This window comes from Ochotona princeps, chromosome 2 (genome assembly GCF_030435755.1).
Source record: "Ochotona princeps isolate mOchPri1 chromosome 2, mOchPri1.hap1, whole genome shotgun sequence".
Classification (NCBI taxonomy): domain Eukaryota; kingdom Metazoa; phylum Chordata; class Mammalia; order Lagomorpha; family Ochotonidae; genus Ochotona; species Ochotona princeps.
In genome coordinates this window covers 24544951-24563333 of record NC_080833.1, presented here as the reverse complement: position 1 = coordinate 24563333, position 18383 = coordinate 24544951, and the positions used below count along the sequence as shown (strand labels likewise).

General features: G+C 47.6%; 1 protein-coding gene across 1 annotated transcript in view; it reads left to right on the top strand.

Annotated features, from left to right (window-relative positions):
• CSMD2 (CUB and Sushi multiple domains 2) overlaps positions 1-18383 on the top strand; it is a 112855-nt gene that overhangs the window by 52903 nt on the left and 41569 nt on the right. The window contains exons 20-25 of the mRNA XM_058661032.1: positions 2754-2939; positions 3691-3885; positions 6068-6241; positions 7483-7656; positions 17315-17488; positions 17867-18055. Coding sequence (XP_058517015.1) covers positions 2754-2939; positions 3691-3885; positions 6068-6241; positions 7483-7656; positions 17315-17488; positions 17867-18055 — 1092 coding nt within the window. The remainder of the gene's footprint in view (positions 1-2753; positions 2940-3690; positions 3886-6067; positions 6242-7482; positions 7657-17314; positions 17489-17866; positions 18056-18383) is intronic.

Here is an 18383-nt window from a genome sequence, read left to right as displayed (position 1 = left end):
GTGGGTATGTGAACTCAGAAATGCCTGATGACAGAGTAAGGAAGTTCTGATTCAGGGGTACAAGCCACATGGTGAGAGGAGACAGAGAGGAAGGGACTGACCTCCTACCGGACAGCCAGAGAGGGCTCCCAAAAGAGGATGCTTGAGTCCACTGATGAAACACTGGGAGTGCATGCAGTACCTTCCAGGATGTATGAGGAACTGTTTTCCATAAAGCAATACAGATTCAGAATAGAAATCTAAAATCGAGTTATAGATAGTGCAAAATTGAAAAATTGACCTATGACCCTATCACCGGAGATCACATCTGTACATTTCTTTCATCTTATATATATTGATCAAAAAATATGATCATGAGTCTACAAAGTTCTTAATATTTCATTAACTCCTTTCATAGGATTAACTATACTTCCTCAGTACTTGTCCTTGTGCATAGCATTAAGGAAAAACTCATTTATTCAAGCTGTGTTCTTACATTGGGCTTATGGATTTCTAGTTTTTGCTGCTATAACCTTACGTAGATGTTAGTCCGCCTTTATGGTCATCTGTAATTATTGCCTAAAATAAGTGTCCAGCAGTACCCTTGCTGAGCCATAGTAGATGCTACATTTTCCACTGATCATTATTGCTCTGCAGAAAGTTGGTTCTGGTGCATCTGGCCACCAGAAGCAGGTAGAAGTGTTTGTTTATAGCCTCAGTGTTCAATCAGCCAAGTGTATAGACAACAACAGGAAATGGCGTTGCTGTTGCAATATACTTGGCTTCACTTTCTGATGTGATGAAGATCTGTGTAATACCGCTGTCGTCTCCGAACCATGCCTGCGTTTCTCAATGTATAAAAATAGTGTTATTCATATTCTAGTGTGAGCTCTAAGCAAAGATTCCATAGAACCGACTTGTTCCCAAATGGCAAACACCCTTTGCTTTTGTCTCTCCACCTCTGGCTGCATCAACCTGCACTGTGTGTTTTCCAGAGTTTCCATGAAAACTACCAAGCCTCTCTTCAGCGACCTTAAAATCACCACCCAAATGCAAACCCCCTGGGGTCCTGTCCACTCTCCCCATTGCTGCCCTGAGTCTCTCTCATTCCCACCCTGCACCTCCCCCAGTGCCCTCCCCGTAAGCACTTCTGCCTGTACTCTCTGGAACGCTGGTGCCAAAGCCCACCGCACACACCTCTGCTCAGAGCTGGAAGGCTGTGTGGAGATTGTGACCCTCCCAGTGCAGTGTGTGGAGCTCCTCCAGCTGTTTCCCACGTGACTCAGGGCCAGGAAGGACCTGGCATTCTCCCAGTTGTCTGGGACTTCCCCAAACCATGACTGACTCTTCACTAGAGATTTTAGGCCTTCTCTCCTCCCGCAGCCCCATATTCTCTCTCTCTCTCTCTCTCTCTCTCTCTCTCTCTCTCTCTCTCTCTCTCTCTCTCTCTGAGACTTCACTCATCACAAGCTACAAATGCTTTGGGCTTGTATCTTCTTCTTTCCATCCTCAGGCAGCGTCCCTCTCCAGCTCTGGCTCTGAGTGACCATGTCACAAGTCTCAAGCTCGCAATCTCAGGCTGGGCTATTACCCCTGTCTGTTCAGTTATCCATGAGGGGAGGGCCTGGCCAGGGCAGTGAGAAGAACCTGCTGCCCACCCCCTTCATCTGCTTCGATTCTGTGCAAGGTCCTGTAGGGATCAAAGGATTTCCTGCCAGGAACACTAGACGATGGGACGTGATTGTTGGCTAGTCTAGTACAGCCGAAGGAGCTGAAGGTCTTGGCCAGATGGGCTTTAGGAAATCCTCACGTGTAGACATTCTTCAGCTCCTCATTGCTCTGCGTTCCTCTTTTGGTCTCTGTGCAGCCTTTGAATCTGTAGTTCATCTTGGCATCCCAACCTCTCTCCCTCTAGACAATCCCCTATCATAGGGTCCCAGTCTGACGCCTCTTCTCGAAACTGGAAATTCTAGTAGCATCAAGCTTCATGATTAACCCTTATCAGCAAGACTTTCCTCTGCTCATTGTGGTTGAGAATGGAGGAAGTCTGAGGTCTAGAGTAGTTATCACAGTAAGTGAGGATGAGGGGCCACAGAGGGCACTTCTGTCCTGTGGCTTCTAGACCATCGAAAACAGTGATTGGTGACCACTGATTTCTTTGAAAGACTGCGTAGTCTGCTCTGCACATGTTTCACTCAAGATTGCATTATATTCTTGTCATTTTAAAAAAAGTTATTTATGAAGTTGATGTGGGTGGCCTCTGCTGTTATTGTGTGCAGATGTATTTATCCTCAAGATCCTGAGTTGTTGAGTTGTTGAGTTAAGGATGCGATAGAGATGGGTAACTTTTAGAATCAGGAGGACTTTCCTCTGGGATGTATACACCCACCTTGCAGCCTTTACTCCTTTGAGGAAGTTCTTTTTTCTCCGCTTCACTGGGAAATAACACCCATTCCATTCCTACAGAGAAAGTGCCAGCTGCCTTCACACTGCATTTGTGGGACAGTAGGAAGAAGAATTGGTCTCACCCTGCCATGGGCTGCACTTCCTCTGCTTTTTCTAATCCATCAACACACTTTGACTTTCATTCCATTTGCCACACTTTAAACCCATTGCCTGTGAAGACGATCCTCCCATTTGCTTATTATGAGATCTTTCTCTTTTATTTATTTTTACTATCATCTTCTGAGGGTTGTCTGGGAAGAGAAAGGATAAAAATACGTTGGGGTTCTCTTGAACCAGAAATGCTCACAGCATCTCCTTCTCCTCTCCAGCTCTGTCCTGTGGTCTTCCTGAAGCCCCCAAGAATGGAATGGTGTTTGGCAAGGAGTACACGGTGGGGACCAAGGCTGTGTACAGCTGCAATGAAGGTTACCATCTCCAGGCTGGTGCTGAGGTCACCACGGAGTGTCTGGACACAGGCCGATGGAGCAACCACAATGTCCCCCCATCGTGTGTCCGTGAGTCCTGGGGCAGTGGAGGCTGGTTAAGGAGGGGCTGGGTAAGCTGCTAGAAAGATTCCCTTCTATTAAAGAATGATCTTGAAGTCCAGTGATGAGAAAAAGTGTGCACCTGAAGGTTGGGAGATTCAAGCAGTGCCATTTCTGGCTTACGTTACCACCTGAAGTTACTCTCAAGGCATTGATAGATCATTTTGCCCTGAGTTGTTTTCACAAGATACCCAGAATTTAGGAAAGACCTGGTCTACCGCCTTTACCATGGAGAGACTGCCAGAAAGTGTGCATGTATGTCACTGACCACAACTCTGAAATGACAACAGGCTGGCCACCTGTGAGGTCACGTCCAATCCAAAGATACGAGGTTTAGTTTTATTTTGCTCTGTCTAACCTACACTGTGCTTTATGAAATGCTTTGAATAACTTCCCAACATTTTAAAATAGGGACACTTTACGTTTCAAAAAAAAAAAAAGATCTCTAGTTTTCCTTGCAAACAGACTGTCCGGCCAAAGGAAACATAACAGCAGTCTCACACACCAGTCACCCTGACTGAGTAATTTTGGCAGATCTGCTTCCTCTCCCCACGTTTCCTGCCTCCCCCTACCCAACCTTCTTCATTCATTTACCAAACATGCATGGGACTGAATCTTGGACTCGTCCTGACAGCATTAAGATCTCTCAGTCCCCTATGCTGGACTCTGGCAGCGTCCTCCTTGGTGAATGATAAGTCTTCCCCCTGTCCTTGCTTTTCAGCTGTGACCTGTCCGGATGTCAGCAGCATCAGCGTGGAGCATGGCCGGTGGAGGCTCATCTTTGAGTCGCAGTACCAGTTCCAGGCCCAGCTGATGCTCATCTGTGACCCTGGCTACTACTACACGGGTCAGAGGGTCATCCGCTGCCAGTCCAATGGCAGATGGAGCCTTGGAGACTCGATGCCCACCTGTCAAAGTAAGCCCAGGAGTGGGGGGTGGACATGTTTAGCATAGCAGCCTCCTTCTTGAGCTGTTAGGGACACCAGGGAGTGCCATATTCCTCTGTTTGGACACTCATCTGGAATCAAGAACTGGAGAAATGTCCAGCTGCTCCTCTGAAGGACTTGTTAGTCTCTTGGCATCCTATCAACAGCCGTATTCAGCTGAGCATCCGCACATGTGGTTATTCAGCGTTCATCAAGTCCCTACCATTTACCAAGCAATGCAGGTTTTAAAGACAGAAGGTTGTAGTTCCTGCCTGTAAGGAGTGTAGAGTCCACTGGGCAGATGGACAAAGCAGCAGTACCCACACAGTATAAGACCTGTAAAGGAAGGGCACTTAGAAAGAATGAGACTCCCTTGTGGGATAGGCCACTTAAGCCTGGCCTTCTCCACCAGGAGTTTTGTCTTTGGTTCTTAAACATAGCTTCAAAAGTCTGTGTCCCCAAAGATTAGTCACTCCTCACCATGGTGCTGAGGATTTCCCTGCACACCCCCCCCAAAAAAAAATGTTCCGCACCTTAATTGTCGACAAATGTCTTGTTAGAGTTACAAGCCAGTCTAGATTATCCTAAAATCTGCCGAGATCAGCAAAATTATACTTCAACACAACAAGTGGCTAAATACAAAAATGAAATAGACACGAGACAGCTAAATGGTACCTTATAGCCATTTTAAGGTATATAGCAGCCGGTCCTGTAAATAACCTAAAATTGAAATGTCAATGAGCTAATCATAGGTTGTGGTTAAGAACTTGCTTTTTTTTTTTTTAACATACTGGTTACTCAAAACCATGTCAATTCCATAATGTTGCAAATTGCTGTTGATGTTATATTGGGACTCTTAATTGACTGGGATGATATTCTACCAGCTCTAACTTCGGACCAGAAATGGTCTCCCCAAGAAACTGTTCAACCCATCTGGACAATAAGTAGCTGGATTCTATGCTTGGTATACGTTTGCAAGGAAAGAATCTTGATTGAATTTGAACTGTAATACTGCATCAAGGTGGAGGAATCCACCAGGGGGGAGGGGAGAGGGAAGGGGGGATTCCCAGAGCCTATGTAACTGTCACATAATGCAAAATAATTAATAAAAAAAGTCTGTGTCCCTGTGAGACTGAGATTTATTAAGGAGAGATCCTAGGGTCAGCACTTGCTGGAGAAGGGAGAGGAGGAGAGGGGAAAAGAAGGTTAGGATGGACAAAGGGGGAGTGGTGCTCCCATACTGTATCAATGGAAGCTGCAGTGGACACCCAGGTTCCTCTGCATCTGGGCTTGCTCTTCAGAATTGTTGCAGATGGGAGTAGAGGCACTTGTACACCTGCATACTGCCCTGTGATTGGATGCAGAGTGTCCTGGGCAGGAAACATTCTTAGGTGGGAGGGCTCCTCCACCAATGCACACTGAAGAGGGCTACTGGCCAAGGCTTGTTTCTCAGCAGCTGCATAGGTCCTTTCACCCCCCCTGGGCAGCTCTGCCTGGCTCACAGCAGAGTCCACCCCTTGCACCTGTGCAGTCCATAAGGCCACCTTAGAGAAGGTGCTTGTCAAGGGGTGGAAGGAATAACTTGTTGATGTGCAGGGGGACTGTGAGTCCAGGAGAAAGCGTGATCTCTCTACACCTCTGATCCTACACTCAGTGTCTGTGTATAGTGATGTGACCTCCACAGTGGGATGGAACCATGCATGTGACGAGTAGGCCCCACAGCCCTGGAACAGCCTCACTCCGGGCCAGCTGCTACCGTTTCCCTACAGCCTTGGCAAAGAGACCACAGCTCCTCCATTAGCCAGAGACCACCAGCAGAGCTGGGAGCACAAGGCTGCCTCTGGGCCCAGCAGCAATGGGCAGTGCCTTCCCTGGGCACCAGAGAACACCCTACAGAGCTGCATCTCTTTCCACCCAGGCACACCCTGAACCACCCAAGGAATGTTTTAAAATACACTTACCCAGGCTGCCTCCCCAAAGATAGTGTGTGTGAGCCTGAGCATCAGCTGAGCTTCTTGGCAGCTCTGGACACCTGCAACTGAGGCGTCCTCCTGCCCATCAGCATCACCACACACACCCGGGTCGTGAGTTCCCACAGGGCAGGGTGAAGCAGTCTTTGTTTTCATCATTTTCCTTACTAAGCTGCTCACTGCATGTTTCTGGTCATTGCAGTCATCTCCTGCGGTGAGCTGCCCATCCCACCCAGTGGGCACCGCATTGGGACACTGTCCATCTATGGAGCGACAGCCATCTTCTCCTGCAATTCTGGGTACACACTGGTGGGCTCCAGGGTACGGGAGTGCATGGCCAACGGGCTGTGGAGTGGCTCTGAGGTCCGCTGCCTTGGTAAGTGGCCTCCCCAGGACAAGTTCGCTCTCTCCATAGCTGGGGTCAGCCTTGGAGCATGTCATTGACGTACTTTCTTAAAACACTAAATTCAGCCACCAACTAACCATCCTCTGCCATGACCAAAGCCCTGAACCAGGGGCAGGTGCTTAGTGCACCTGTTAGCATGCCCACATCTTGTATCAGAGTGCTTGGGGTTGAGTCTTGGTTCCGTATTCCCTTTCAATTTTCAACTGGGAATCTACAGCTGATGGTTTGAGTGATTGACTCCCTGCACCCACATAAGAGACTTGGGTTGAGCTGGCCAGCTCCCAGGCGTTTGAGGAGTGATCTAGTAGGTGGAGACCATCTGCTTCTCTGTCTCCCTCTAAATAAATTAATAAGAGCCTGAAGTAGCTTCTTTCAGAGCATCCCAGAGAATTAAGAAAGGTTTCCATCTGATGAGACAAGACTTGGAGGGGTTCTCATTCTGATCAGAAAGACTCCCGCTGTTATTTAAGCCTTCCGTAAGAGACATGACCCGGTCTCCACCACCAAACAATTTACAGAGACACATCGCTGAAGCTCCCTGAAACACCTTGTCTATCATAAGTTAGCCACTTTACACATCTCTAAATCGAGCAAATGTCAGAAGCTTATACATGTTCTGCCTTCCAAAGGACAAAGTTACCCTTTGCTCTGCAGCTGATCCCGTCTCTGGCTGAGCCTCACCGCACAGGTCTCTTCTCTAGGAAGGACCCAAGAAGGTCACTCAAGTCCAAAAGAGGATCCCAGCCACACAAAGCTAACAAGACAGATGAGGTGATCTGTTCTAGGCCTCCTACAAGGACACAGTCACCAACTATTTCCATGTAGAGCCCAAGGAAGCTGGCAGAAATGCCAGATATACACTCAACCCAACCCTAATTTAATCAAAATAGCTCACCCAGGTACCTCCCAAGAAGGAAGGGTGGTTATCACTTGTTTTGATGTGTGTTATTTACGAACACGGCCAGGCTCAGGCTGCTGGGGTGTAGACCACAGCATACTCCATGTCGCAGTTCAGTAGTTCATTATTTCAGCCGTTTCCAGGTCTCTGGAGGTCACTCTTGGAGAGCTACTGTCAGAAAGCAGTGGGGAAAGCAGTGCATGGTTACACAACGAGTCTTTGTGCCCTGTCTCTCCTCACCCTAACCAAGCTCAGCCTTGTCTTCTGTAAGCTGCTCTTTGATTTTTCTGTGTCTCCCTGTGCTTCCCCGAAGCCGGACACTGTGGGACTCCTGAGCCCATTGTCAACGGACACATCAACGGTGAGAATTACAACTACCGGGGCAGCGTGGTCTACCAGTGCAATGCCGGCTTCCGCCTCATCGGCATGTCTGTGCGCATCTGCCAGCAGGATCACCACTGGTCGGGCAAGACCCCTTTCTGTGTGCGTAAGTATGTCACCCACTCTCCCTACCGCGGGGCTCAGGTCAGCAGTGACTCTCCAGGCCCCATGATCTGGTTAGCTGGAGATTACCTAGACCTGTTCATTATGTTCAAAGACTTAAACCATTCCATGTGTTGTTTTGAGTTCTCTGCATCATGAATTGCGGATTTTGCTTCTATTATTTCCTCCATGTGATTGCTTTCAGATGACCTTTTTGTTCATTTTCTAGCTCTTGAGTTGAGGATTTAATTCATTTATTCTCACTCTTGCATTTGTGTTGATTTTAAGAGATGAAAGTATGGAAGGTCATCATCTTTCTTCTGATCACTGCTTTATTTAATAGTAGTTCATAGGTTCCAGTAATGAATATTTATTGCTTATTAGAAATTCTGCAATATTCCTATTAATGTCCCTTTTCACCCAGAAGATTTTTAATAGAGAATTTCGTTTTAAATTTCTCGGTAGAAGGGTCTTTTTGTTTTTACTTTATTTTTAATTTCTAATGGCCTTGTTTTGTGTTTCTAATTCATGGGGTTTAGTGATGCTTTCTTTGTGATTGCGATCAATGGTGATGAATGCTGTATATGCACTTGAGAAGAAAGACATGACAGCTAACCTCCCATGAATATTCATGATAGACTTGATTAATGATGCCTTTTAGTCCTCTCCATTTTTACTTATTTTTGTGTCCAGTTGACCTATTTCGTTCTGAAACGTGTGTTTAATGTTTCCTATTATGAATGTGTTTCTGTTTTTCCGTGCATTTCCCGTTGTTTCTGCTACATGAGAACCACTGCTGTGTTATTTCTTACATAGGTACTCATAGTGCCTTAAGTCTCCAGTGTAACTTGTGATTTTCAGCCTTTTTAAGATGTCTTTGCCATTGCCTTTAGCATTTTTTATCTTGAATGTAGCTTTGCTTGCCTTCCATCCTTTATCCAGGCATACCTTTCACGAGCCATTTATTTTAGCTGATCTGAATCTCTTAAGATTAGGTTTGGCCTTGCCTCATGAGCTTTCTTGAAGATCTTTTAGTAGGTTGGTTAAATTCATGCACATATATTGAAATATTTATTATGTTTCCTCTTAAGCCCACCACTCAATTTTTAGATGTAAAATGTTGTTTTATGGTGTATCTCTGTATAATGTGTTTTTTTTGTGATTTGTTCATTATTTTTTCTTCTATTTGGGCATTTAGGAAAGTTTGTATCTCCATTCTTTCATTTACTTTTGTTCTGGTAAGGTTTTAGTGCCATTAGCCCTCCTTGATTTTGTTGGTTAGTTTGTTGATATTTAGTTGCTATTTATTTTCATTTTCTTTAAAAAGCAGAAAAAAAAAGGAAGAAAGCAACATCTTCCATCCACTTGTTTACTCCCTAAATGCATGCCAACAGCCAGGACTGGGTAGGCGAGAGCCAAGAGCCCAGAACTCAATCCAGGTTTTCCAGGTGGCTGGCAGAAATTCAGGTACTTGTGCTGCCCCTCAGGGTGTGTATTGGCATGGTGTTAGATTGGAAGTATAAGAACCAGGGCTCAAACCAGGCACTCCAATATGGGATCCAGGCATCCCAAATGGTGGCTTTACCACTGTGCCCTGTGCCTGCGTCTAATTGACCAATTTTTCAAAATATCCTTTGGTTTTCACATTTCAACTATTGTACAATCAACGTATTTATTCTGTCCACTTTTTTACTCTCCTTCTCCCCCATTTTACATTATTTCTGCTTTGTCATAACATACAATTTCTGTTGATTTATGTAAACTCCTACCCATTACCCTCACTTTTATTTTGCTCCTAGCTCTACAGTTAAATCTATGAAAAGCTCATCAATGCTCTAAACTTGTTCTGCTGGTATGGGCCAAATCTGTCTCCAGTGCCTGCGTCAGTCGGCATCCTTTGGTAATACTGCCCATGCTCATGCTAACAAAAGCTGTTTTTCTGTACCATGAAGCTTGAAGGACAGCTAGGCTGTCCTAAATGACTTTCTTAAAAATGCTTCTCCACTATTAGTTAACTTTGCATCATACTCCTTTTCTCTCTTGTGCCTTCATTTTTTATTGTATATATATAAGAAGGACAGCATGCTGCTTTGATAGACATAGTAAGATGATCCTTAAGGTCAAGCAAATGAGCATATCCATCTCCTTACAGAGTTCCCTTTGTGTGTATATATGGTGACAGCAATCTACTCTCTTGTGTGCAGTGCAGTATTTTGAACTACAATCGTCCTACTATCCATGGCATCTCTAGCAACTCTTCACCTGGACCAACTCTCTCTTCCCTACTTGTGGGAACTCCCTTCAGTCCCACGTGTATGCATTCAACTTTGGAAATGATCATAGTCATTTAATCTACTTTTCTTGTAGGTTCTTTCTTGATTTTGCTAGGGGTGCTGATTTTTCCTATTTATCCTTCTAGTCTGTCCTGTTTACTAAAATATACCTCAGAGTTGACTCTTCCAAGACAATTGTCCCAGGTGTTCTGTGGGTTTTTAGTTGCATAGATTCAGATCTGCTTTTATTTCTGAAATATTTTCTTTCATTATAGTCTTAAATACCAGGTCTGGACAACTGTTTGTTTTTTCTTCTTGGTCATCTCCAGTTGAGTATATGTTGGAGCGCCACCTGCCTTGTAGCTCAGCTTCTTGCTCATTCATCATTTTTACTTCTTATTTGATCTCATGTTCATTCCATCAGTTGCTTGCCTGACTCAATACTGTTTATTAAATTATTGTCTGAAAATGATCTCCCCTGGGATTTTATACTCCACTGTTCCTTTCTGAAATGATTTTGTCATCTCTTATTCCTTTCCTGCATGTAATAAGCTATCCTTTTTTTCTTTTCTTACATTTTTTTTGCATTTAGCAAGGTTATTTTTCACATCTCCTAATGTACTTGACAATACTTAAGAATAGTTAATTCGTATTAGAACACTGCTGAAGTTTTCTTATGCTTCATTCATTTGTTGTTGGTGGGAAGATTTTAATCAGCTGAAGTGTTTTAATTTTTTTTTTTTCTGTTCTGTCAGAGTAGCTGTGGGTGGATCCAGGCTGAGGTTCCCGCTTCATTTTGAAGCTTTCTGATGATTAACTGGAATATTCTTTTCTGTCATTGTGACAACTTCTCTCACATGGTATTTACTTCCTTCCTTAATTTAATTCCCTTGGTTGTTGGCCTGAATTTATTTTGGTTCTGTTCATAGGTTTTAGAGCAGACGTCTTCTCTTGAGTTTGGTAAGGAAGGTTTGGGTTTGTTTTGCTGTCTCACTGAACCCTGCGTTGGCCTGTCTTCACTTGTATTTCCTCCTGTTTCTCTCCTGGTAGCAGAGGGAGACGCACATTGCCATGCCCCTTTCCTGGGTCAGACTGACACAGCAGGACTCTTCCTCAGCGTGTGTTGTGTTCCTGGAGGACGTGAAGTGCCTTTCCCTGGGGTCGGGTCCTTCATCAGCTCCTCCCTTATCTTTTCCATTCAGCCTCGCCCCCCAGTCAGCTGGTAATAGAGGCATGAGGAATAGCTCTGCCTGGGTTTGGTATTTATTTCTCTTCTTATACGTAATTACAGCTTTTAATGTTCTCTGCCTTTGATTTATGCTGCAGGCCTGAACTTTCTCTCCTTCCATTTGCTCTTCTTGCCTTAAATTTAGGAGATTCCTCTTATTCTCCGAAGTAATTTGGAAAAATCATCAGCTTTTACAGTTCCCCAAAGTGAGGCTTTATGTAAAGTGCAGATCTTTTGTTCTTAATTTTGTCAAGCAGAGTTTTTGTCTAAACTTCTCTTTGTCTGGCTTTTCACATAGGGGTTAGAACCATAAGCTGAGACTTACTCAGTAAAGCAGATATGAAAATGTATCTTTTAGTGAGCTTGCATCCACCGGTTCATTCTCTTTAAAATGTTCTCTTTAAAAATGCTCATGATGGCTAACATTAAACTGGGTCTGAGCCAGAGACTGGGAATTCAATCCGGGTCTTTCACACGGGTATCAGGAACATTGACCCATTCCCTGCTGTCTCCCACAGTGGGCATTAGCGGGAAACTGAGATCAGCAATGGAGTTGGCACTCAGACCCAGGCACTCCAAAATAGGGTGTGGACTGCCAAGCCAGTAGGCTAACCCCTAGGTCAAACCCCACCCCAAATAAATACGAGCGACTTCTTAAGTTAGATGGACGGAAATCAAGACTTTTCCATGTTCAGTCTCCCTTTCAGATATATCCAAACAGCATTCATTCATTTTCATCCAGAACATGTAAATGCAAGCCCTCTCAGAAAATTGGCGTGTGTGTGTGTGTGTTTGTGAAAGAGAGAGAGAGAGGAGATTTAGACTCTATGTAATAGCAAGCATTAGGATCTGGATGGAGAATGCCTGACCTAAGGACATTCCAAGTTAAACCTGGGCCATATTATTTTCATACTTGCATCATTTTATCTGTTTGTGCCAGCAACGCCCATGTTGCTGTGTACCCCAAGCCGAGTGGAGGGACTAGGGCTAAAAATTTAAAAAAAAAAAAAGAAAAAGAAGAAAATCACACACATACACACGCACACACACACACACACACACACACACACTGGGTCATTTGTGTAAAAATGGCGTTTATTGGAAACTCACTCTGTCTTAATATACCCTACCTAGTTCCTCTTGGGGAGTTTTTCCCAGCTCTTTGGCCATTGTATGTCCCGCATGTATCAGGGTGTTTGCAGTTAGGTCAACATGAACCCATCAGTCATGCGGGGTGACGTCGTGCCCTGTTGATCAGCCCGCAGTTTCTCAAGCTTTCTCAAGTGCAACCAGGATGAGAAAAAGCAAGATTAGTGCAGTAGGCATACCTGGTGAGGTTAACCCTTGGGGGGCCGGGCCCTGCAGTTTGGAAGGCAGCTGCAGAAGTCTTCCATCTGCTACTTCACTGCCCCAGATATCTGCAACAACTGGAGTTGTACCCAGCCAAAGCCACAAGCCAAACCTCAATCCACTTCTCATTTATCCCACAGAGGCTGTAGGGACTTAACTCCTTGAGGTACCGTCTGCTCACTCCCCCAGGGTGCGTTAGTAGGAAGCAGGAATGAAGAGCAGAACCAGGAATCAATCCCAGGCACTTCAATATGCGATGCTGGTTGCCTTTGTGGCATCTTAATCATTGCACCCAATGGCTGATCCTGGGCCATATGAAAAGGCAGTGTGGCAAAGCCAGTGGGGACTCAGCGTGGGCCTCATTTGCCAGTTCCACCTGCAAATATTGGGTTGCTATCTAACTGTAGATGGGTCAGCTTCCTGACTGTCTCCTCACCCATGAGCAGCAGGTACCTCAGTGGCTACTGTGAAGATGTAGTAACTTAGGGCAGCTGGAATAGTGCCTGAGACAGTTGGGAAGGAGCAGCTGCTGTTGTAGTTGTTACTGTGATGATGATAATGGTGGTGGTGATGCTGTCATCCTGTCTGGTTACAGAATTCTGGTCTATTCTACCAAGCCCTGGAGTACAGAGATTCACAGGGTCTGGAGGAGACAGGAAAGAGTAAAAAGTACAGATATTTCTAAGTGTCCACACTGAGCCAGGCACCGTGTTAGCTGCTTCACATGTGAGTTCAAGATCTTTGGTGTCAGCTGGACCCCCAGGAACCCTCAGCTCACTCCACTTTCACTCAGCCCTCCTGTCTACTGTTACACAATCTCAGCTTTCTGGAAGGTCCACCCTGCTCCACCTATACCCCACTTCTCAGCAGATATGCGAAGGAAACAGGAGCCTGAGGTTTGGAACCCGGATGAACCACTTAAGAAGTGGAGTGGCCTCCCAGGAAGTCTCTCTTCCTATGGGGCTCAAGTTGATGCTTACCTCATAGGCTTGTAAGAATTACACAAGACAACATGTGCTAATCCCCAACAAGCCTCAAGTAATCTTACCAACCATAGATGCATAGAAGGATGACAGAAGCCATCAGACAAGAGCTCCCTCCCACTTCCTACTTTCCCAACACACACCTGTCCTGCCTGCGTCTGTCTTGCTTTCTTCCCTCCCACCCTAATTACAGAATCTGCAAGATTCCATCCATGAATCACCATCCCCTGTGGTGAGCTTATTCTGCTTTTCACTCTTCCCTACTTCCTCAGCTGTAAGACCTTGCTTAGAAAGCATTCCTTTAACACCTGTTGTATGCCGGACTATGTGGTATGTGTTGTGGGTGAACACAAATCGAATGGGTTGTTTTCTCTGCCCTGGGAAAATTCAGAGCTAATGTTGTCCCTATGTCCATGCTCACATTCCAATAGCACCCCAGCTTTCCTCCAAACAATGCCTCATTCTTCTCCCCTTGGCAGCCCAGGTTGAGTATGGACTGCCCAGCAGGACCCACAAGTGTCATCTACAAACGTGGCATGTCCACACTCTGCCACCCGGGGCCGACAGGTTGGAGACCTACCCTGGAACTCTAGTCCCGTACTGAAGCTGCTCTGCCCACAGAGCTCTTTATGCTTCCCTGGAAGTCAGCCTGCTTGTATCATCAACTCATCGCATGAAGCCCACTCACACTGTGGAGGGTAGTGTGCTGCTCTTATACTCTCCTACCTTAAACATGAACTCTAAAATATACCTTCTCAGCTACATCTAGGATCATGTCTGGCCAAAGAGCTGGGTACTGTATATTGGCCAAGTTGACTAACATAAAGCTAACCATCATTGCCCAGGCAGTGGACCTAGAAGCTAAGACACCAATTAAGACTCCCATACCCCCTATCCTAGTGCCCAGGAACTCTACTCCAGTTCCAATTTCTTGCTCATGGAGACCCCAGAAGGGTATATGGGTCTTAAGTAGTTGGGTCTCTGTCACCCATGCAGGAGACCTGGACCAGGCTCATCCAAGCTTTGGCCCTAGCCTGGTCACAGCCCAACCCCAACCACTGTGGGCATTTGGAGAGTGGACCAGTCCATGGGAGGTTTGTCTCTTTGTCACCTTCCCTCCACCTCAGCTTAACCACCTCCCCTTCTTTACCTTTCCAATAAATTAAAATTTTTAAAAATCAGAGAGGATCCCTCATCCTGTTTATTGGCAACTTTGAAGAGTTGCCAATAAACAGTCAAGCAACTATAGTCTAGGAGCTGTCCCTACTACCAGTGGCTCTTCCACTGGAAACTAATTCTATGTCCCAGGGCAGCATCCCCAGAGTCACTGCTGCCCGAGAGCCATAGGGCAGGGATCTGGTAAGTGCCAGCCAGTGGGAACTCTGAAGCCAGCAGCAAGCCCAGGCCCAAAGACCAAGGGAGAAACCCAATGTGCTCCTTGTGCAGGGCCGGCAGCTTGGGGCTTGAGCAAAGCAGTGAGCCAGGGCCCCAGCCAGGCAGAGCCAGCTGCAAAGCACTAGGGCTGCCACAGCTGAGCTTGATCAATGCCTTCATAGCTTCATCTTCCTCAACCTCAGCCTCTCTAGGGCTCTGTCCTGTGTGGAGCCTTCCTCCTCAGCTTCATGACACTACTCTGCCATCCTGTCCCGTGGAGCTCCGCTTTGCAGCTTTCCTGACCACTGCCTCAGTTCCTTGTGCAGGCTTCCATGTCTAGGATGGCAATGGGTCCTCCCCAAAGCAGTTCTGCACATGGAGGATTTTGCATTGACCTTGAGTGGATTCATGGAGCCCCCACCCTGTCACCAACCCGGGAAAACCTGGACCTTGGGATATAGTCAGAAATCCTGCTGTTCTCCCTGCCCTACTGTCTGCGTGATGGAGGGTGGATGCCATGCCTGCCTGCATGGGCTCTAGCTCTGCACAGCCCACTGTCCTCAGCACCTGCTTTCCTGCCTGCTCTCCCATGGCTCTGCAAAGCTGGTTCCTTGGGATCAGAGCCCACATCATGCTGTTCCTTCCGTGTTGCTGTCCCTCATCTGTAAAGTTGCTTGGCACATGTGTGATAGGAAGGAAATGCATGAGCTGTGCTCACAGCAACCCTGGGAAACGCCTTCCAAAGTGCCCACTTTACAGCTCTGGCAACTGAGATACCCAGCATGAAATCTGTGGCCACCAATTAAGGCAGGGGCAGAGCTGAGCTGGCTGTCCTGCTCTGCCAGCCCCCAGGCCCATTCTCCCCTGCATTGTGCCAGGCTGCCTGAAGACCCCATGTCCCACGTGTCTCCAACCCTTTGCCAGCTCTCCCCAGCAGAGTCAGGGATGGTATGCCTGAGGCCTGGCACAGAGACACCCCATGGCAAAGACTGGGTCCTACCCACTCTTGCACCTCCAGCTCATGGCCAGCATTTGCCATGAGGTGAGCTTCTTCGGGATCCAAGGGTTGAGCCAAGAGAGCATCCCTTGGGGTTCCTCATCTTCTCACAACAGGAACCTGAAAAGGAGAGGCCTGGGAGATTCTGGTGCCAGGCAGGCTGTACGAAGAACTAAGGACCAAAGGCCAGGCCTCCAGCCATTCATGTACTCACTCTTTTGCTCCCACTGCGAGTCAGGTGCAGATACAGACCCAAGGGTGTAGCAGTAAGCCCTGGTCCTTGCCCTCTGGAGCACGGTGACGGTAAAGGGAGCTCTGGAGTGCACAGACAGCTGTCTTGGTGGAAGCTGGACTGATATGGTTCTGCAAAGAGAGGTAGGGCTAGGTGAGGGCCTGGCTCTGACGGGGGCGTGGCTCCCTGGGTAAGGGAAGGTCTCACTGGGCAGGTGATACTTGAGGGGAAACTTGAAGGCAGACATCCAGAAACATCTGAGGTCTCCAGGCAGAGAGACACAAATGCAACGGTCCTGGGGTAGAAGCTGGCTTGATGTGTTCGAGAAGCCTCACTGAGGCCAGTGCAGCTGATGGAGCCATCGGTACCACGATGGAAAAGCAGCAAGAGCTGAGGGCTCAGTATCTCTGGGACCAGGCCTACAAGCCCTGGGTCCTCCTCCTCTCCACTGCCCGTATTTGAACAAGCCATAGGCACAACACAGTGGCAGGTGGAGGCCCAAATATCACCTCCGGTACTAATGCAGGCCAAGTAGAAAACCAGTGCTGCACGTAAGAGCCAAGTGGGGCCTGTTACCCATGCTCCGAGTGGGAGGATTGGCTGACCCAAGCAAAGGCAGGCCAGGGTCGGGGAGAGCCTGCTTCCCGGCAAGCAGCTGAGAGCTTTATTGCTGAGGGCAGCTGGCAGAGCCGATTCAAGCAAGCCAGCTCCCTCTTCCCAGATCACACAAATCAGCCACTCTAGTTTTAAGCCCATGGAAAGGGCAGTGCCTGAGCCCCCTTCCCAAGCAAGGGCTGTCGGAGAGCAGAGAGGGGAAGCAGGCTGCAGAGAAGCAACTCCAGTCCCCAGCATCTGCCTGGGCTGCTGCTGCACAGGGAGGCAGAGCTCTGCCCCAGGCCTGCTTAGTACTGACCCTGGCTCAGTCCAGGTTTCCAGGGTAGTTGTCAGTGTGTCCAGTACATGGCATGGAAGTGGGAGGCCACAGGCATAGAGGCTGGAGAGTTAAGGCAGGACTAACAGCTTTGGCCACAGAGAGAGCCACTATCCAGCTCTCCATGGCGGGGAGCTGCTGCTACTGTGCCAATGGCCGGAAACAGGGTTTTACAGCCAAAAAGACTGGAATGAGGCTTAGTGCTGAACTGCACTGATGTGCCCAAGAAGTGCTGCTTGTAGGAGGTGTGTACTGGCAGGAAGACTCACCACCTGCCTTCTGTTTCGGTTACAGCCATCACCTGCGGCCACCCAGGAAACCCTATCAATGGCCTCACTCAGGGCAGCCAGTTCAACCTCAACGATGTGGTCAAGTTTGTCTGCAACCCTGGGTATGTGGCTGAGGGGGCTGCTCAGTCACAGTGCCTGGCCAGCGGGCAGTGGAGCGATATGCTGCCCACCTGCAGAAGTGAGTTGCCCCTCCTATCCCTTCCCACTCCCCCTGCCCCCACAACCTTGTCCCAGCCTTTTGCCTAGGAGCAGGACTCACACACAGGAGGAGCACTGGAGAGGGAGGGGTTAACGATGAGGGCATGGGGGGCGAAGTTTCTGTAAAGGATGCATTTCTCAGCCAGTAATCAAGGTGCAAAGTGCAAAGAGGGGTACAGCAAGCTCAGGACCAGCACACCCACACCCCACCCTCCTCCAGATAGGATCTGCACCATGGTCCAGTTTGGAAGGAAAGGTTCTGCTATGCCAGGAATCTCTATTTGGGTTTCTGAATGATCGCATCAAAGCTTCAGAAAACCCCCTCATCCACGTTTCTAATTGTCTCTTTTGATTGCAGTCATCAACTGCACAGATCCGGGCCACCAAGAAAATAGCGTTCGCCAGGTGCACACCAAAGGCCCACACAGGTTCAGCTATGGCACCACCGTGTCTTACCAGTGCAGCCACGGCTTCTACCTCCTGGGCACCCCCGTGCTCAGCTGCCAGGGCGATGGCACGTGGGACCGCCCCCGCCCCCAGTGTCTCTGTAAGTCCATGTCCTGGGAAGGGACAGTCCGGGGATATGCGTTGTGCATGTGGGTGTGTGTCCATGGCAGTCCCCCTGGCTGTTCCTTGGATACCAAAGCCCTTCTTGAACTCTCTTTCTTCCCAGCCACAGACCTGTTCTCTTTCCTCATGCACCCGCCACCAACTCTACAGTCCTTAGGATCCCCCACCTTTAGAACTGGCCGCCTAGAAGACACCATCTCCCTACTTTGTCTCTTTCTGTCTTTTCATGGAAAAAAAAAGTAACACCTGAGCCCCTTGCCTTGGAAGCACTGAAGCTGAGAGGCCCCAGATCCACCTGTATGTAA